At 38.6% G+C, this 21,275-nt stretch overlaps 1 protein-coding gene across 1 annotated transcript; it reads left to right on the top strand.

Moving 5' to 3' along the window:
• The first annotated feature begins 661 nt into the window (after positions 1-661).
• Positions 662-18,767, top strand: ANAPC4 (anaphase promoting complex subunit 4). Its single transcript, XM_071743813.1, has 28 exons — positions 662-849; positions 1,666-1,771; positions 2,835-2,967; positions 3,688-3,762; positions 3,884-3,910; positions 4,040-4,084; positions 5,168-5,252; positions 5,639-5,749; positions 6,334-6,417; positions 6,677-6,763; positions 7,487-7,551; positions 7,645-7,687; positions 7,797-7,873; positions 8,304-8,404; positions 8,483-8,534; positions 8,832-8,887; positions 10,082-10,128; positions 11,071-11,127; positions 11,275-11,331; positions 11,827-11,920; positions 13,117-13,214; positions 13,725-13,786; positions 13,870-13,908; positions 14,001-14,102; positions 15,152-15,229; positions 16,022-16,192; positions 17,697-17,820; positions 18,187-18,767. Exons 1-28 carry the CDS (start codon positions 742-744, stop codon positions 18,391-18,393), a joined length of 2,391 nt encoding a protein of 796 aa, XP_071599914.1. The 5' UTR covers positions 662-741; the 3' UTR covers positions 18,394-18,767.
• The last annotated feature ends 2,508 nt before the right edge of the window (positions 18,768-21,275 follow it).

The raw sequence follows: 21,275 nt of genomic DNA, 5'->3' as shown, positions 1-21,275 counted from the left end.
GGTTAGGTGAGGGGAAGGCACAGATCCTGAGGGGTCCGGGCTCTGTTAGTCCCAGTCCTCTGGCAGTAGGGGTTTTGGGGTACTTGAACAGTCTCTCCCAACGGAGAAGAGCTTAAGAAGAAAAATAATACCGGTACTTGAGAAGCTTGGTGAGCGGGAAAAAATGACCTTATTTTTATAATTCTACTAGTTAAATTTTCTAAATGGTTAGTTTTGCTGTTTCGGACTGGCCGTGCTGGTGGCAGTGGGCTGCCTTGTGAAACTGGGGGAATGGAAGAGGGGTGCAGCCTGTTCCTGGGTGTCAGCCTAAGACACCCTAAGCTCGTGTCACAGCGGGATGGGCTGATCCCTTCGCCTTCTTACGCCGAGTTCAAGCAGCACTGCCGTGCCCTGCAGGTACAGGAGGCTGAGCTTTCCATTCACTGCCTGCCCAGCGTCCACCCCCGACCGGGACCGGGACCCCACCGCCTCCCATCCTCCAGGCCCGCGGGCAATGTACCCCGGGGCGGGTTAGGGGAGGGAGCCGGCACACAGCCCCTGACCCCTGAGGGGCAGCCGGGGCGGGAACAGCCTGACCCCAAAGCTTTCCCGACCCGCTCCTCGGGCCCCCGCTGAAGCTCCGCTCCCCTCACGGCCCATCCCGCCCCGCGGCGGGAAGCACCGCCCCCGGAAGGCGGGAGCCGTGCGGGGTCAGGGGCTGCGGGGGAAGGGAAGGGAAGGGTCCCGGAGGTGGCCGCAGCCATGCCCGCCTTCCGGCAGGTGGGGGAGAAGCAGCTGCCCCAGGAGGTGGTCTTCATGGCCTGGTCCCCCAAAAGGGACCTCATCGCCCTGGCTAACAGGGCCGGGGAGGTGAGTGCGGGGCCGCGATGGAGGCCGCGGCTGCGGGGAGGGGCTGGCGGGGAAGGGAGGGAAAGGAGCAGGGAGATTCTGGCTCTGTTCTGCAGTGGCTGGGGTGCCGTCGCTGTTTTCAGTGGTGTAATTTCTGTTAGATTAGCCAAACCTGTAGTAATAGCAGATTTTTAATCCAGCATCTCAATACTAATTAATACCCCTTCCCTGTTTGCAAATTTGCGGGTGATGCTCTGAGTGCCTGCAACTGTGGGATGTTAAAGCACGTGAAATTTCCTATTTAATGTATTTTCAGGTGTTACGGTTTTGTGTGGTTATTTTGTTTGTTGGGGGGCTTTTTGTTTGGTTTTTTTGGGGTTTGTTTGTTGTTTGGTTTGTTGTTTGGTTTTTTTTTTGTTTTTTTTGTTTTTGTTTTTTTTTTGTTTTTTTTTTTGTTTGTTTTTTTTTTTTTTTTTTTTTTGTTTGGTTTGGTTTGTTTTTTTTTTCTTTTTCCTGGAGCTGCTGTATACAGTCATGCATGAAGCCTGTGGTGCTTTCAGGCTGACTCTGCTGGAGAAGTGAGGGCAACCCCTGTAGGTTGCAGGCTTCTAGGCTTGTGGAAGGCATAGCTTGTTTCTCTGTCCTGTAAAACACTATGTTGTCCTCTTAAATGGCATAAGAGTGAATCACCTACTAGAGAAGCAGGTGATACTTAAGATGCAGAAGTTATAAAGAATGGTTTAAAAAAAAAAAAGAAAAAAAGTGCATCTTAAATAGATTTGCAGCCTGGTGTTAAGAATGTGGTTTATTTTTGTCTTCAATGTGTTTGCTTTGTAGGTTTTACTTCATCGACTTGCGAACTTTCAGCGAGTGTGGAGTTTGCCTCCTAATGAAAATACAGGAAAAGAAGTGACTGCTCTTGCTTGGAGACCTGATGGCAAAAGTAATGTCAAGTATATGAGATTATGTGGAGCAATAAAAATCCCACTGGAAAATGGTGGAAGTTGGGGTGATGATATCTTTTATCTGTGAGGGAAATTTTCCAGTAAATGGTGTTCAAAAAGAAGTGTGATTTAGTTTTATGTAGGCTTATTCAGAGAGATCTACACTGTTGATAGCACGTAAGGATTTGCAGGAGAATTTATATCCAAAATACTCCTTTTTAAGGTCTAGCAGAAGTCTAGCAAAAGCAGAATATTTTAGTATGAACCACAAAACTTATTGGAAAAGGAAGGCTGTGTGATTAAGATTGACTGGAGAGCTTATTGATTTAGCATAGGCTGAACTTTAGGGGCTAAAATTACTGTAATAATGCATCAGGAAAAAAAAAAGCCTTTCACTTATCAACAGAAATAATTTTGAAATTGGTAGCTTAATAAACTTAGGATAGAGATTAGATGGGTTTTTTACTCATTAGAGGTGGGAGAATGAGCACAATTGTCTTCCATGACATGTGTGTAACAACTATGAATATTGATTTACAATGGAGTCTGAGGAGTTTAAGAAACTTCTATTTAGGCAGAATGCCTGTGATTGGAAGACAGTAAGCACAGAAACCTATGCCTGCCATGTGCTTTTATGCAAAGTTAAGATGAAGGTGATGCTGAAATAGCCCAGCAATAGCCAATACTCAAATTGTATTTTGTTGTAATAAGCCCCAAACCTCCTGGTGAAAAGTCTTTATATATGATTTTGGCTTCAGATTTGCAAAAACTGAATCTTCTACTTTATGAGAACTACTGTTAAAAGTGTTAGAAGCATTTACAGTTCAATATGTAGGTTAAAAAAGCTGTGAAATAAGTCTTAGACTTAAATTTATCTCCTAAAATATGATAGGACTTCAGACTTTCATTTTAATAAGTAGGTATCAAATGAGAATTTGGAAGGACTGCAAATAGAAAACTCTGCCCAGTAGTTGACTTTGAAGATACATTAGTTTCTGGTTTGGTATGAAGTACAAGGTTTTGCACATTGGTTATTTATACATTTTACTCATTTTTCTCTAGTTTTGGCTTTTGGCCTCACTGATACAAAGCGGGTTATTCTGTGTGATGTAGAAAAACCAGAAAGTTTGCACTCCTTCTCTGTGGACTCATCTATTACATACATGCATTGGATGGAAGTAACTGAGGAAAGCAGGTGAGTCTGAAAAGTAAATTATGGGCTATGTAGTGACATTGTAATAACAGCTATACTTAGGATGTTACAAGCAGTCCTAATATGTAGCTGTTGCTTTCTATTACCACTTGTCTAAAATTTTCCTTCTAGTTAGGATAGGCACGTTTTATATGCTTATTTATAGTGCTGATATTTTAATCTTGTGGTTCTTAAGGATATACAAACATGATCTTGAGCACCCACCTCTTAAGAGCTGCTTAATAAAAGCTTGTACAGCTTTTCTGATCCACTTTACTTCCATACTGTTTAATTTACCTTTGTGTTCAAGAACTTTAGTTTGGTGCCTGATGTGCCTTTGGTGTTACATCCATCTACAGGGGCAATTCTATTGTGGCTGTACTTGTTTCAGGAAGTCAGGTTGCCCCTGGTGACCCTGAGCTCTGTGGCATTGACAGGTCTCAGCAGCACAGAGGAGCTGGAGGACATCGTGGTCCCTATTTCTGAGGTCTTACAGAAGCCTCTTATATGCACTTTCTGCAGTGCAAGACAATAATTAAATAAAACACATTAAAAAAAGGGAGGTAGTCTAAGCCTGACTTGGGGATTTTCCCCTATCTCCAGAAAAAAAATATCTTAAAGTAGCAAGAAAGTAACTGCACTTTAAATCACCCTAGCATTCTCCTGATGGGTACAGACTTATCTCCTGATACGTTGTTCAAGACAATCTTGCTTCTGTTTCAGTGTTCTCACTTCCTTTTACAACGCTGAGGATGAATCTAATGTCCTTTTGCCTAAATTACCAGCACTACCAAAAAGGTAAGTGTTTTGTTAATAAGTTTGAGAAGACAGGATTTGTCATTTGTAGTCATTGCTTTGGCAATTCATCTCTGATGCTTTATCTGCTCACTGTTACTAAGAATAATTATTTTGCTTTCAGTTACAGTGCCACTGCGAAAATTTTCAGGTAAGAAATTGTCATCTTTTATCTTTCTTGTGTGTTTTGGGGTTTTTTTTTGTTTGTTTGTTTTTTATGTTTCTTTTCTGGTATTGAGACAAGCTACATAAACCCCAATCCTATGTTTCCTATTTTCAGTGAAGAAAAGTCAGATGAGATTATGAAGCTTCTGGGTGATGTCAGGTAAATTCTATGCATTGGGTTGTTGTGGGCATTTTCTGGGGGGATTGGGGTTTTTTAAGCTATAAAATACTGCATAAATTGGTTTGTCTTTATTCTTAATCTCTTTTTAAGCTTCCTGGAGAAAGGACCCTTAAATGTCTCTTTTTCATTCAAAGAATATATTAAAAATGGTCTCCATCAGTTTACATCTTTTCATCTGGGTTTTAACAGAAACATTCTCCTTTAACATAAATGTAGGTGTGCAACAGGCAGAAGTTACAGTTGATTTTCTTGTCTTTTACAAGGGGGCATGTAAATATATTCTCATTTTTTATGTTGGAGAGCATTACTGCTCACTGTGATGTATGCAGATATGTGTAGTTGAAGATGTATGGGTGTATGAGAACAACAACCTCCCTGTCCAAAGTTTAATATTTTAAATATAGACAAAAAGGGAGAGCTGAGAGAGAAGCTTTTTCCCAAGTCATTGTAGCAAACTGATGCTACAAAGCCAGCAAAACACAGACCTATCTGTCCCAGGCTGTATCCCTTGAGCTGGGTTTCTGTTCCTGATCCTTTTGTCCCTTGTGCCTGGTCTTTGCTGCTGCACCTATTTCAAATGCTGAATCCTTTGAGATTTGGCTGATGAGCAGCATTGAGTGACTGCAGCAAACTTACTCTGTGTGTAGATAGTGTAAACTTAGGGGAATACAAAAGTAGCTTTCTAAGAATGGTTTGCAGCCTGTACTGGTCGGTGGACTGTTGCAAGAAACTTACTTTTTCCTTCTTTTAGAAGATAGAAAGTCAATAAAGAAGGACTTCTGTGCTAATTATTTTATTTTTTTCCCCTATTCTATCAGTTAATTTAGTAATTTATACTCTTTCTGTAAATGTTAGAGGCAGGTCTTCTCAGTAAAATCCAAACTAATGTTTTTTTATTTTAAAATTTCTTGGATTGTAAATAGCAGTACAGTGTTTCTTTTTGTTTGGTGATTCTTTAGGGCATCTTTAGAAAGGGATGGAATTCAAGTATTAAGAACTATGTTTGTATGCATTAGAATTTGTTTCAGTATGCTCATCAATACATACTCTTTATTTTTATAGGCTTAATGCTCTTGTCCTTGGTGGCAGCTCAGGTTTTATTGAGATTTATGCTTATGGAATGTTCAAGATTGCTAGAGTAACTGGGGTATGTTCCATTCCTTTCCTTATTTTTTTTCCTTCATAATATGCCAAACTACAGCTGAAACGAGTGAAAAAAATGCATATGTATGCCTACATATAAGTGAAACTGAAGTTGTTGAAGTTTAAAGAAGATAATAGTTGTTTCTCACAATTGATTTGAGTGGTTAATGTTGGAAAGACATTGTAACTCCAGCAGTTTCACTTCTTGTTTCAAATGAAGCAAAGTTCAATACTAATCTGCAGCAAAAAAAAGTGTTCTGTTCCTGAAAATTTCACTTTGTTTTCAGGTCGTTGGTTGCAACATTTTTTATATGTGAATGTGCTAGAGCAGTAAATGCATCTTCAGAGGAGATGGAATATTTCATTAACTTTTAAACTGGAATCCTCCAGGTGGCAGGTTCATGTCGAGGACTGTGTTTGTCCAGTGATTTGAAATCACTATCAGTTATTACAGAGATACAAGATTCTTCAGGCAGTGAAGCAGAGATAACATATTTTCAGGCAAGTAATTTTAAAATGTTTTTTAAAACTGCTTTTTAAATTAATTTCTAGTAGCTTTATTGCTTTCTTGGTATTTGCAGAAAAAAACCCACAAGTTCCTATTTCCAGCCTTTCTGAAATTCATCCTAATTTAGCTTTTGGATTTATCAGGTTAGTATGCAGTTCCACTGATGAGATTGATGGTGATGATCTGAAGCATTCTTTTAAAATATTACTTTAAATATAGCTTTAATTTATTTAGTTACAGTTACAGTTAGATTTTCTTCATTCTGCATTTAAAGGAATAGCAACAGTGCTGTTCATTATCCAGTCTATCCAGGAAAGTCATCTATCCAGAAAAGTCATCCATAAAGTACTGCTAGAATCCCAAAGTGAGGGATTTTATCAGGAGTTTTGACAGACTTATAAAAATATAAATATTGTCCCTTTAAATTAAATGTATTTCCCTCTTAAAATCAACTTTAAGGAAATGAGGAGTGACAGTTTTTCTGTGGGCCCTTCCAATCTGTCTCTTTATTTCTGTAATCTTAAATTTATTGAAAGGAAAATAGTATCTTAACTGTTGCTTATTTCATTTGTTTTAGCTGGACACCAGTCTGTTATCAAGTTACTTACCCGAGGTAACTCGGATGGCCCGGAAGTTTACTCACATTTCAACTCTGTTACAGGTAGAGTTGTGTGAGGGCACCTTGTCATCTCACACTTCTTACAGGCTTCAGTATTCTTAATGCAAATAAAATAAATGTGTTCTGGCAGGAAGCTTAAGTTGTTTTTAAGTAAACGTAGAGCTCTATCTTGGAATTTGATAGTAGATTTTAGTGTAATATCTAGAGTCTATCTTCCCTTTGTATTTTAACACCCAGTTCTTGCATGTGTTTTGAGGGGGGGTGAGCAGGAAACACACCAGTGTTTGTGTCTCTGTTACAGTACATAAAGCTGTCTTTGACATGCATGTGTGAAGCCTGGGAGGAAATACTGATGCAGATGGACTCGAGGCTAACAAAGTTTGTGCAGGTACTGTACTGCTAAACGTTCTTTTGGAAAAAAAAAATTTTTTTGCAGTTGTTCTGTTGTTCATGGTAACATACTGCATATCCTAGTGTTGTTTAAGCAAAATGCCTCCAGATAAAAATCTCTTAAGTTCAGGGGCAACCTGGAATCTATTGTGTGTCAAGTGCTGTCTTGCTGAAGGTATCTCAGTACAATCAAGCACAATTGTATTGTGATACTTCAGGTTTTTATTTATTCTAAGTTATTGAAAAGTGATAGTTTTCAGCTTGTACAGCTGTTGATCAGTTCATTTATTTTTAAGGTTTTGCTCTATATAGTTCAGTCGTTTATGAACTGAATGCAGAATTCAGTATTCCTGGATGAATAGCAGCCCACCTACACTTACAGCCTTGTTAAGTAGAGCATTTATAACAGCCATACTTAAAATGCTTTTAGATTTGCTTGAAGTTTGTGTTTGTTAGCCATGGCTAGAAGTAATTTGCATCAAATAGTTGTTTTTTTAATAGATTCCTGGTGGTGACAAATTGCTTAGAATTTCTACTCTGTAATAAAATTTAAAATAACTTACAATACTAGAAAGTTTCTGGTGATTTGGAGTCTGATTCCAGCATTCAGGATATGGTGGATGGGTTTTCCAATGTATTTTTAATATAAGTGTTTGTGAGATTATTTGGTAGCCTGGATTTAACCTCTTTACCAATTTATTTCAATCATTTTGACTGACAGGAAAAGAATACAACCACTTCTGTTCAGGATGAGTTTATGCAGCTGTTGTTATGGGGCAAAGCAAGGTAGTTACTGTTGTTTTATCTGAGTATGTATTTATATTTGGTATTGAAATACAAAATGAACTCGTATTTGGTTCTCTCCCCCACCTCCTTTAGTCTGGAACTTCAGGCATTACTAATGAACCAACTGACAGTAAAGGTAGGTTAATATTTTTAACATATATTGAAATGTAATATCTCAATATTTTAACCACTATTCTGTCAAGTTAGCAGAACATTATTATATTTCTGTATTTCTTTTTTAACAGGGTTTAAAAAAACTTGGTCAGTCCATAGAGTCTTCCTATTCCAGTATACAAAAGTTGGTTATAAGTCACTTGCAGAGGTAAGTCAGAGAATGTTAAGTAAATTACAGATAAAATGGAGTATAGTATGCTAAAAGGCAGGATGCTGTGTTGGTGGTTCTTTGGATGAGGGTGTGCTGGTGCAGAGCTTGATCATAGCAAATTGTACTGTTTTACTTTTGGGTACTGGAGAACTACTGAAGTATTTTGAATAATCTCCATGACTGTACATCACTACCTGGTGTGTTTATAGGATATATGCAAAAGTCTCACACCAACTTCTTGTGGTGGTTAAAATCACTAGGGAAGTATTTGCTCTTCTGTGAAGTGATACTTTAGCTCTTAAATGCCAAGACCACCTTATAAAGCACTCTGGTTTGCACATAAAATGATAAAAATATAGCCTGCAGAGAAGCTGTGAATTTCCAAAGAGTGATTTAAAGGCTGTACTTCTTCCCTCTGCCTTCCTAGTGGCTCTGAGGCACTGCTATACCACTTGAGTGAATTGAAAGGAATGGCTTTATGGAAACAGAAGTATGAATCTCTGGGATTAGATGCATCTGGAATTGAAGGTACAGCTGTGTGTGTGCTGTGTGCCTACTCTGATTGTACTTTTGAAAGCTTAATAGTAATGTTAGCTCTCCCTGCAGATGCTATTACTGCTGTTGGTTCTTTCATCTTGAAAGCAAACGAGCTGCTTCAGTAAGTATGGAGAGTTTAAAAAATATCCCTACTGAGCCTTGTATCAAAAGGGAAGCATGTGGCTGGGAATAAAGGAGGTTGGGAGGGCAAAGCTCCTCTTCTGGTGATCAACTTTTATCTTGTCTCAGTGCATCTCACAAACTCATACACCAGGAACAGCCTCACGTGGAAGGTTGTATTGGGCATTTAAAGAGAAATTGGTAGTGCTTGCAGTCCTTTCTGTAGTGAGGCTGAGACAAGTGTGGAGCAGCTTGTGACTTTTAGATCTGGTGATTTCTTCTCTTGTTTCTTGCTCAGAGTTATCGACAGTAGCATGAAAAACTTCAAAGCGTTTTTTCGCTGGCTCTACGTTGGTAAGCTCAGTGGCATTAAGCATCCAGTACCTCTTTTGTGTTGTCAGCACTGAAATGCCTGCAAGTAATTAAGCCTGTCTTGGTTATTACAGTCTATTTCTTTCTATAATGGAAAATTTCTGGGCATCTAAACTGTTACAGTTGATGAAACAAGAATAGCTATAATATTAATAAACCCACAGATCATAAATTTGATAGTTTTCGGTTAAATTTAGTATGTATGCAGTGGGTGCTCTATGTACTTATGCTGTAGTGATATTACAAGCTGTTTTCTGCTTCATGAGCAGTTTGCCAGTCTTGACTTGGAGAAAAAAGGATTTGTTCAGTTTATACCAAATATGAAGTATAGTCTGACTCACCTCCACTCTGTCACTTGTTTTTTTCTCCTGTGGAGATGCAGTTGGCTGTAAGGTTATGCACAGATGTAAACAGTCTGTAAATGTCCTGGTGCACTTCACAGTCACCTCCAATCGTAGCTGGGTAGCTGCAGGTAAAATTTTAGATGGACATGCAGAATGCTGTATTTTAGCCTGCTTGTTTTTATAAAGTGATTATTAATAAGTCTATAAGTTTTAATTAATCGGTTTTAAACCACTTTACAATAAACTAAGCAGTCTTACCAGAAACTGTAAAAGCACTATAAGTGCAGTGTTAGTGTTTAGTAGCAGGAATATAATAATTTTCATTTAAAAAATTTCAGAAAGCTGAATTCTGTCATAACATTAGAACTTGCATTACTTAAATGTTCACTGTGTTTGCTTGTGTTTAAACAGAGAACTGTTTAGCTAAGCCTCACTGAATTAAAATTACTTCAGTACAACTCTCTTAAAACATATTATTCTGGGCATGACAGTACTCATGTATTTTTTTTATATGTCCATTTTACTACTCTTAGTATGTGTATGGATAAGTTCTTCTGACCCCTTTTGATAATAATCTTTTCTCAGTCTTGTACAGGATAAATGCAGCTGGAAAAGATTAAAAAAAAATTTCCAAGATTTGTATTGTTAAGTTAGTGAGCAAAGTGAGATTTAATTTCAGTCTCGATACATAATCTTCATTCCAGACTCTCTTGCTTCTGACATATTAATCTTTCCTATTTTATCAGCAGTCTTATTACATAGCCATGGAAAATTAAGAATATTAGGAAAACATATCAATATTAATGCAGTAAGAATCTAATTTTTCCCTCAGCTATGTTGAGAATGTCAGAAGATCATGTACTTCCAGAGCTGAACAAGGTAGCAGTAACATTTTCTACTACATGTTGGTATTCTCTGTATTCTGCTTGACTTGAGCACAAGACTAAAAGTTGATTTTTGTTCCGAAACTTAAAAGAGAGCATCTGTGTCATTGCTTTGAGCAAGTTGGTGTCTGCAGATCCACACTAATATGCTGAGTGGCTAATTGCACTAATTGCCTGAGTGGCTTTTTGTTTTCTTTGTTAATACTTCTCTGTTCAGTGAATGTGAGGTCTCTGTGTATAGCAGCTCTTTGTGGTCTGAACAAGTGAGTTAATGGGAGCAGGATTTTAACATCTTCACCAATGCCTTGGTGAAGGAGATGGAATACACCTGCAGCAGCTTTGCAGACACCATCACCCTTGGTGAAACAGTCAATACACCGAAGGGCAGAGGTGCCTTCCAGAGGTAAATAGATAGGCTGGAGGAATAGACAGATGGGGACCTCCTGAAGTTCCACAAGGACACATGGGGAAAAGGTGCTGTCCTGGGGAAGAGTAAACCCCCTGCAATTGCATAGCAGGGCCCCAGCTGGCTGGGGATTCACTCTGCTGAGAGGGACCTGGGATGCTGGTGATTGCAAGCTGGGCAGGAGCCAGCAATGCACCCTGGCAGCACAGGCAGCCTAGAGGATGCAGGGTTATACTCACAGGAGCATGTCCAGGAGGTTAAGTAGTTACCCCTCACCCATACTTGGCACTCATCAGATCACTTCCAGGGAGTTTGAGCCCCACCTGTGCAAGACAGATGTGAATAAACTGGAGTGAGTTCAGCAGAGGGCTTCTGAGCAAGTGGCAGGCTGGAGCACTTGCCTGGGAGGAAGGGCTGAAGGAGCTGCACTTGATCAGCCTGCAGAAGATGTGTTCTGTGCTCACTGAAATCTATTTCTTATCCTTTGCTTTATTTTATTTTATTTATTTTTATCTTTTTTTCTTCTTTTAGATGACTCAAAAAGATATCACATTTGTTGCTGATTTTCTTACTGAACACTTCAATGAGGTAAGTTATATTGATTTGCTAGTTTTTTGACAGTTTTTTTCTGCCAAGAACTGAGCCTGAAAACCTTGTAATAAAATGAATTATTTTGTACACTACTTCTCATCAACTTTGGTTTAAATAATGGTTTTGTTTGCATTATTTTTTCAGGCGCCAGAACTTTACAACCGTAAAGGAAAATACTTCAATGTGGAGAGAGTTGGGCAGGTAAAGAAACAGGAAATAAGTAAAAAAATAATAAATTACAAAATCCTTAGGTGGGACAGCTTTTAAAGCCATGCCTACTTTTCTTCTCTGTCCCCTTTGCTCTGTGTTGTGCGTTACAGTAATGCTAAAGGAGGGTATTTTAATTATTTTCCACTGTTACTAGGAAAAACAGTGTTTAAAACATACTTATTCATGCTGTATTCTTAGGAAGAGGCTCAAATTATTTTATAGCCAGTAATGGTAATGTAGAATTGAAATGTGCTTGTTGTTTTATCCCATTGATCAGTGGATTTCAAAATGTTTCTGCTGGTTTTAAAATCAGTTTCTTATGGAAAAATCACAATATGATGTTAGGCAATAGTTGAGGTAGTTTTAAGAGTAGGGCATATTAATTTAAGACATGTTTAACAGATCTGGGAGGGGCAATCCTGGAGGTGAATTTTAATGTCCCTTATACTTAAAATGCAATCTTACAAGTGTCCCTTTATTTTCTAGTACTTGAAAGATGAAGATGATGACCTTGTATCTCCACCTAATACAGAGGGAAACCAGTGGTTTAACTTTCTTAAAAATAGTACTCACCTTAAAGGTAACTCCTGCTTTAGTAAAAAATAAAAGTGAATCAAAGATACATGTAGAATGTAGCAAATGTAGAAGAGTAATTTATTTTTCGTGCTTACAGGTTACTTCTGTAGTGTTAATAATGAGTCTTCATCTGAGTAGAATAAAATAAATAGACCTTGTTATTTTTATCCAGTTTTTGTGTAGCTGTTTACCCAGTCAGTTACCATTTTTTGAGTACTGGGAATTTCCTACTTGTTATGCACCAGTCTTAGAAATGCTGGCTTAGTAGGAATCTTAGGAGATACCTATTTTAGGAGATCTTAATTCCAACTCAAGCAAGCATTAGTTATGCTTAGGTCATACCTGGGCGAAGTGTCCTAACTTGTTCTCTTTATCATTTTTTCCAGCTAAACATTGGAAAAGAAACATGTTATGTAATTAAAATAAGTAGTGAGATTTATCTCAAAAGCTGGATGCCTTTTTTATGAAGTACTTCATTTCATAAGAACAAATCAGTCCTACTGAAGCCAAGTCGTAGCTACTGTAGATATATGGAAATTGTTTTATTTAAGATATTTTATGACAACTGTGTTTCTAGCTCTAGGGTAAATGCAATTCCATCTTTTTGCAATTTTGAATGAGCTATGGCAGGGCTCCATTTCTCATATACTTACTGAATTTCATATTGTAATCCAGTCAGTTACTTCTGTTAGAATTTAAATTGAGAATAATTAGAATGATTTAGAATAATGTAGGCAGTCAGCTAACCCAAGCAAAGCAGGGATAATTTTGAAGCTAGGCTGGGTTGCTCAAGGCTTTGTGCAGCCAAGTCCCCTGGACCTGCAAGGACCCAGACCCTGCAGCCCCTCTGGGCACTCTGTTTCTGTGACTAACCAGTCCTTGAGAAAACTTTTTTTCCTTGTATATAGCTGGAATTTCACTTGATGGAGGTTACAACTGTTGCATCTCCTCTCCCTGTGTGCAGCTTTGAAAATGATATCTTTTGTAACTCCTCTTTTAGGCAGCTGAAGACCAATGGGTTCCTGCTTGTCAGCCCTTGCTTCTCTGGGCTGAACAAACCCAACCTCCTCATCCTCTCCTTTAGCCTCATCACCTTCTTACTGACTGTTCACTGAGCTCAATCCAATTTGTCCCCTTAATAACAGTGTAATATGTTTTCCTAGAGATACAAGCAGCTTTAAAAGACTTATCTGTTCACAGAAAGTCCACTTTTGTTTCCCTACTATCCTGAGAAATCACTGCATTTTGTCAAAAGGCAAATGGAAGGGGTCATTGATCAGTGTTTACAGAAGCCAGCGGTAAGTTCAATTTATTTAGATCCTAACTTTCTGCTGGGGGTAGCAGTCAACTGAAGATTGTAGTCTTGCTTAGTAAGGCCTGAAGTTTTAATATTTGCCTTGGAGTGCCTGCAGCTTGTAGCATGTAGCCCAGATTTGCCATTGGCAGGAAGAGTCAAGCCTGTGGCTAGGGAGAGTGTGATTTTTGGTTTTGGTTTGGTTTTTTCAGTGTCTAGCATTTCCACATTTTTGGCATCTGTTTTTACTATTAATTAGCTTGGTATTTTTGCTATGTGCTAGGTAACTGTGTTCATTGTCAGTACACAAGTTTATATATTATGAAAAAACATGAAACAAGTGTACCAAGTGACAGTAGTGTTTGCAGGGAAAGTTTATTCCAGCATAAATATTGGTGGGTTTTTCTTTCAGTTGTACTTGTTTTGTGTGGTTGGGTTTTTTTGTCTTGAAAAAAATTCATTAGTATGAATAAATAGTTGTATTTTTTTTGTCTGTTTTCATTGTATTTTTTAGGATGTAATTGGAAAGTCAGTGCATGAAGCAGTCTGCATGTCTCTTTACAAAACTTCTCAAAGGTATTTCTTTACATTATTTCTAAGCCTCAGTTGCATGAAATTAGAGTAGCATTTTATAAACTGGTTTGTTTTTTCCTTTTCAGTGAAGATTCCGCACCTCAATTATCTAAACTACCATTTTTGTAAGTATGCTGCTTTTCTTGTTCTATGTCATTGTCATTTAACAGTTGTTGAAACTTGACCTAAATTTTCATTTCTTGTCACCTCATTACAGGTGGAATGACAAAACATCCAATATACATTATGTTCTCTTCACCATATTAGAAAATTCTGTTTCTAAAATATACATTTTGAGGAGACATACTGATACTTCCAGGTAAGACAAAGAAGAGGAGAAGATGGTTTGTGACCACTAGCATGTGTGTACATACACAAATAGAATATTAATATTTTTGAAAAAAAAGAAGTAATGAGCAGCATGAATGGTAGAGAAAATGAGGAGGACATTAGGAACTGCTGTAGTAAACTGCAGCAGGAGTGTGTGTCATATAAGACTCAGAAAATCTAACCACAAGACCCAAGATATTTTTAGGCTCAGGAAAAAAAATCAGCCTTGTTTAATTCTGCTTCTGAAAGAATTATTTGTGTATGCAAACCTGTGAAAAATGACAGGGAGTCATGCTTTCAGTGTTGCTTTGTCTTACTGTAAATTTTATTTCTTGATTAACCCCTTCTAGCCTGTAATTTAAGGAAAAATGGAAGGTGGACCCAAAGGAAGGGGATATATCTCTTTGGGGTGTAGTTTGTGTACCTTCAGGAGTTTGTGTTGGAGTTGCAGTTTATCACTGTCTGGTTATGGTGATACAACTGCCTAAGATGCATTCTGTCAGTGAAATTACTGAAACCTTGGGTTTAGAAAAGAACACAAGCTCCTGCTCTCTGTGAAATACTGATTTTTGTGATCTGTGTTTCATTTTAGGAGGTAACAGTGGTGGGATGGGAATTTTTAATGCAGTTTTCCTGCTGAAGAAGACGCATGATGAAACTCTTTCCTGTTTCAGATTGGGAGCTGCTGATGTCAAAGTTATCCTATTTCCTTCCTTTTTGATATCTAAACTAGTTTTCTGTTGATTTGAGTAACAATGCCATGGATCTGAGACTAGGACAGCTGAGCCAAGAGTTCTGCAAAGAAGAACAGTTTTCCACAAGCCAGACTCTGTTTCCCATGTGGCTCCATTAGTCATGTTTTGCTGAGGGGTAGAAGAAATCAGAAAGTTCCCATCCACCACTTACATCATCTGGGGATGTAGCTGTGTGTTGTGCTAAACTTGCATCATCTCTTACCACAGTTGTCATGAGATGTTTTGGATTCTCTGTGAATGGAAAAGAAATTAGTCACTGAGGTAACGGACACTGTTCTTCTAGGTCTGTCAGTAATGGAATTCTTGCAGTAGAGTTTGGAAACTTCTTGAACAACAGTATAAATGAGAGCTCAGACTCCAGGTCAGTACATTTGACTTTTTTTTCCATAACTGCAGATTGCTAAATTGAGGACCATGTTTTCTAGTGTTTACTTTACAGTAAGTTAACTTCTCAGGCATTACAGTTTGGCTTTTATCCTACAAGTTACTACTTCAGATGCTGGGCCAGCTTGTAGTCCCTGACTGAGTCAGGCTGAGAGACAATGGCACAGGTGCATTAAGATAGAGGATTATGGGAGGCTTATTTTGCACTTCATCTCAAAGTTAAGTAAATTTTAGTTTTCTAATTGACTGAAGCTTTAGCATACATACAAGAAACAAAGCTATCTGGAAACAGATCTTTCTTATCTCTGTGATGTTCTTTAAATAAGAGAGTGAGACATGATATGCCTGAATGGGGGCACCTTAGAAGTCATGGCAGACTAAGCACACCCTTTTCATGTAAAAAGACCAAATGTGATTGCCCTCAGTACCTTCAGTTGTGCTTCTGAATTTTCTAGGATGTTTGTATTTACTGTTTCTTTCATTCCACATTAAATGGGGATAAACCAAGATTGTTAGTAAGCTGGTTTTTTTCCTTCAGAATTGCTTTTTCTGTATCATAAAGAAGTCTGCTCTCTATGGTCTGGCTCTTTCTCAGGCTTAGCTACATGACTGATGTTTTTTATCTTTTACAGTAAAGCTCACTGTTATGTACTGAATACTTTTTAACATGAATATCCTGCAACTTAAAAGTATTAAAGTTGCTAAAAGTAAACTTTTAGTTTTACAGTCACTTTTGTTCCTTGATGCTTCCTAAATTTCTTCCCTGCAGATGCTACAGCTGCTTAGATGCACACTTCTATGATGATGAAACTGTAACTGTAGTTCTGAAGGAAAGTGTGGAACAAGAGGGGAAGGAGAGAGTCTTGGCTCAGCTGCCTCTGTCTTCAGTATACACAGATGAGGACCCAAATAGGGAATTCATTTGGGATTCTACTAAAAGGTACTTTGAGCAAGTCTGAAAATGCAGAACTGAAAAACAGATCAGGCAATTATTATGTACATTTACTTGTGCTTTATGTGTGTGTAAATATTTTTAAAGCCTTCTTGTGATAGGGAGAGTGGGGAGATGGAAGTTTCCTAAACAGTTTGTTTTGTACTGGAAGGTTGCTGTAAGGTCTTGCCAGAGCCTTCTCTTCTCCAGGCTGAACTGTGCCAACTCTCTCAGCTTGTTCTCATAGCAGAGATGCTCCAGCCCTCTGATCACCTTTGTGCCTCTCCTCTGGCATCACTCCCACCACTTCCATGCCCTTCCTGTGTTGGGGGTGCCAGAACTGGACACAGGACTCCAGCTGGGGTCTCACAAGATCTGAATATAGTGGGAGAATCACCTCCTTTGACCTGCTGGCCATGCTTCTTTTGATGCAGCCAAGGGTATGGTTGGCTTTCTGGGCTGCAAGTACACACTACTGCATTATATCTTGCTTTTTCATCCATCCATATCTCCAAGTTCTTCTCCCAGGGGCTGCTCTCAACCCATTCTCCACCCAGCCTCTATTTATGCTTGGGATTGCCCTGATCCAGGTGCAGGAGCTTGCGCTTGGCCTTGTTGAACTTCTTGAGGTTGGCATGGGCCCACCTCTCAAGCCCATCAAGGTCCCTCTGGGTGGCCTCCAGCATATCAGCCACACCACCCAACTTGGTGTTGGCAGCAAACTTGCTCAGGGAGCACTCAGTCCATATCCATGTTGCTGACAAAACATGTGAAAACAGTGCTGATCCCAATCCTGACCCTTGAGGAACACCACTTGTCACTGGTTGGATGTCAAGCCATTGACTGCAGCTCTCTGAGTAAGACCATCCAGTCAATTCCTCCTACATACTTGCTGAGTGGTTGCTGTCTCCAGTTTAGGCATCTCCAGGTCCATGTCTCTCCAGTTTGGAAATAATGGTGTCATATGGGACAGTGCCAAATGCTTTTCATAAGTCTGGGTAAATGGAGAATGAATGGGTACTAAAGAATGAACAGAAAATAGTGAATAAAAGTTCAAACTAATCCTGCCCCATGTTCTTGGCAGAGAGTTTCTTCATACAGTCCCTATGAGTGGGGATGAACTGGAGTGATGATACATATTTGAAAGGCCATGGAGGCCTCCAGGACTTTGTTTTCAGAAACTTCATGCAGAAGAGAGGTTTGAAAGAAGGAGTAGCAGTATTATCCCATCCTCTTAGTTCAGCTGTTACTTCTGGGAAGACCAGGCCTTATAACTCCCTCCTCACCTTTTTTACCTCAGTTCAAACATGCTGTGTCTCCACAGCTGGATCCCCCTACTCCAGAATATCCATAGCAGAATTATGATGGTTTCAAATTCTTATCTGCTCGTTACATACAATATAACATTTAGACAAAAAGCTGGACTGACTGAATTTTTTATTTATTTATTTTTTTAGTACTGGAATTGTTTCTTATGTGCTTGTATTGTGCTTTTCTTCTTGACTGTGTGCAGGCTGGATGAGCAAAGCAGTGAGATACCCACACGTACTGTCTTTTTGGAGAATCAGTGGAGAGTGCTGGAGAATATGAAAGCTCAGTATGTTGCTGTGAATGGTATTAGAAAAGTTTCTTGTGTGGTAAGTACAGTGTCTGTAAACTATTAAAGAAAACATGCTATGAATGGAGAGAGTGGTTACCTGTTTATACTGATTCAGTGAGATTTATCAAAACTTATTTTTAAAAAATAGTTCATTCTTGTAATCTTTTATAAATGTGTCAGGTTAGTCTGATAAGATAACACAGACTTTAAAAGAATTAATAGTTCTACTTGCTTTACTTTTTTAGCCCACAGAACAGTAAAAAAAAAAAAAAAGTTGCTCATTTCCCTGATACTTCCATTTTGGAGATAAAGGTTATTTTCAGAAGTATTGGCTGACATTTGAAAGGGTATTGGTGCTTTTATTTACTTATTTATTGACAGAAACTGCTTACTGTCTCTGTAGCTAAGTGCAAATCTCCGTCATGTGAGGGTGTTTGAGATGGATGTAGAGGATGATGGGGAAGAAGAGGAAGAAGAAACGACTCAGACTGCAGCTGGGGAACCTGATGAGCTAAATCAGTCTGGAGATAACCAGGACAATGTGTGTGGTGCCTCTGCTGAAGAGCTACCTGATGAAACTGAAGAACAAGAACCAAGTCTGGATCCTTGACATAGGCTTTTCTCCTGGTAAAGAAACAAGACTGTAGCCTAACCTTAGGCTGCTGAGATTATGGGACCTGTACCTATTCAAGCACCTGTACAGTGTTGTGTGTCAGAATTCTGGGTTGCTTCTCAGCTAAGACTGTCCTGCAGTATTTTTTTTTTGTTGTTGTGTTTTTGTTTGTTTTTTTGTTTTTTTTTTTGTCTCACACATGATTTGATATGAACTCAGTTCCCTTGACAACTTTTTCATTTGAAATTTTTTATAGGTTTTGAGGAAAAGAAATACCAAGTGATGTTTTTGTAGTTAAACAGTTCAATCCTGAATACTGTTATTAAGATAAAATGAACTTGCTTGTGGAAACAATAAAACTCAGGACTGAATTCTTTCATTCTCAGATGTCATATTCTAGTAATGGGTGCAGTAGTTTCCTGAAGAGCCAAAATTTAAGAGTGTGTTTGGACAAAAAGCTTGGGAATCAGCATAAGAAAATACAATTTAGCAATTGTTACTTAAATACCTGTTTCTAAATACTCTTAACATCTGTGCTCAGTAATGCAGTATTGCAGTCTGTTCAGTTCTTTAGTTCTCAGTGCAACATTTCTGTGTGAGTGTATTTTCTCAAATGTTTGCATGTCACAGCCTGCCTGGGTTCTGTGACATTGCTCCTGAAAGTCTGTCTTCTCTCTATCTGGTATTTTTGTAATGAAAAGTTACAACAGAAATTATTATTTTTATTATTATTATTCTTGTGTGGCATTGTATGTCATGCTTAGGCTCCAGAATAATCATGTTCCTTGCTGATTTATATATTGCTCTTGGAATGACATAGTGCTAAGCAGTAGAAGCTAGAAACAGTGTTCAGAAATCTAAAATACTTTCCTCTTTTCTAGTAGCTGTGAGACTTAACTGGCTTAAAACATCTCTTTGAATGAACAATGATGCTAAATGCATCATCTTCCTTCAGAACAGTATTTGTGAAGAGGACCAAGTCCGTATGCATGAGCTCCATTCTGTACTTCAGAAATAAATAAGCCTTCTGGAACTGCTATTTGGTATTGCACAAATCAAACACTAGAGTTATGCTCTGTTGTTTTGAAATATGCTATTTTAAAGTAACTTTTTTTAAGCTGACTTTTGAAGTTTTTGGACTGTTGGGGGAGACCATTGCAAACAAAGTTGTTCGGTTTTGAGAGAGACTTCTTTTTTCCCTTCCTTCCTTAACTTGCTTCAGCTGCTTGCTGTTCAGCATCCCCACCTGACAGATGCTAATGGTTGAAGGCATGGCAAAGCTGTAGGACAGGAGGGGCAGAAATACCCATTCCAAAGTGCTGTGGATTTTCTGAGCAAAGTACTCTTGGTGAGAATTTGCTGCTTCAACAGAATCCATTCAGCTGAAGCTTGGCCTTGTGTTCTTCCAGAAAGCTTTTGCTCCTGATCTAACTTGAATTTTCACACCAGAGTGCTTGGAAACAATTGGCTTGCTGTACTTTCTGCTGAGTAGTTTTAAACCACGGGCATATAGAAATCTCATTTGTCCTGTCCATAATTTTTTCTAAATTTGTGTTAATAGGTGTGTCCTGTGCCATGGGGGCATGCTCTTCAGAAATCACCCTGAGCTTTTTCTCTGCATCTTTCTAGTCCAGTCTTGGATATACCTGAGGCAATGAGAGTTCTGTTTCTGGCTGGGATAAGTACAGGTGCACTTTGTAGGCTTCACAGTGACAAGATATGAATGCACTAGTTTAGGTCAGTGCTTCTGAATGCATTGCTGATTCCTTCTGTCAAACATATTTTTATTTTGCTACCAGATTTCTGTAATAATAAATGTGTCGACAGTGTGCTTTTACATCTGTTTTCAGAAAGGTGATAGAAAGTACTGGATTTAGAAGTTTCTCAGGATTTTGGTGGTGTCTGAACATGCTGATCTTGCTTGCCATTTTGATCTCTTCATCTGTTTTTTTTTTTTTTTTTTTTTTTTTGCTAATAGTTTTGTAGTCAAAAGAACTTCTATATTCTCAGCAAGGGTGTTCTCAATTCACTCGTTGTAATACTAATCTTGAGGTCTCTTAGGAATCATTTACTGCTTCCCTCTTTTTTAATATCTACTTGTTTTGTATGTGGCATTTTTAGGTTTTTAAGACTTTGGCCAGCTTTTATTTTCTGCTGTTCACATTGTGTAATCCATTTTCCAGACTTTTTATCTATGATGTTTTTTCTGCCTGACCTCCATGACTTGAAAACTTCCCACACTGCTGAGTTTCTGCCTTGCTTGTCTTGCATGAGTAGTTTTGCTTCACATTCTGGGCATGCCAGGGTACCATTGCCTCCCTCTGACATGGATTTTATTGCAGGCTCTCAGCTGCCTTGATAAAGGACCTCTTCACCTGCTCAAAAAGATTGGAGATAGAGGGAAAGAAGTAGGGTACAAAAGCTTGTTTAGTTAGCTGTTTGTTTTTGCAGAAGGGAGAGATGTGTATTTTTGTAAGGATGCCTGCAGTTGGTCCTAATGCTGCTTGGCTTTGAGAAACCTTAATAATCTTTAAGCCTATATGAAAACCTTGATAGAATGGGAATGCTTAAGTACTTCAGTGAGTTTCTGTAGTCAGAGTTGGCTCATGTATCTTGTTGCATACTGCAGTAGTATCTGAGAAGATCTTTCTTGCTGCCTTAAACTTGTTGTTGATCTTGGAGTTGTGACTAATTTCTTGCTTCATGAGCTAGTTTAGAAGAGTTGGATTAGCTTCTGACATGGAGCAATGTAGCTGTCTTAACATTTTGGGGAGGGGAAGGAAGGCTTTGTAATGGGCAGTAAGGAGAATGCATATGAATGAGGGGAGAGATGAATGAAATTGTTACAGGGTGAGTTTCAGGGAGGGAGATGCAAAATG

The sequence above is a fragment of the Heliangelus exortis genome, chromosome 4 (genome assembly GCF_036169615.1).
Source record: "Heliangelus exortis chromosome 4, bHelExo1.hap1, whole genome shotgun sequence".
In the NCBI taxonomy this organism is placed as follows: Eukaryota; Metazoa; Chordata; class Aves; order Apodiformes; family Trochilidae; genus Heliangelus; species Heliangelus exortis.
This window is presented reverse-complemented; position numbering and strand designations above follow the sequence as displayed.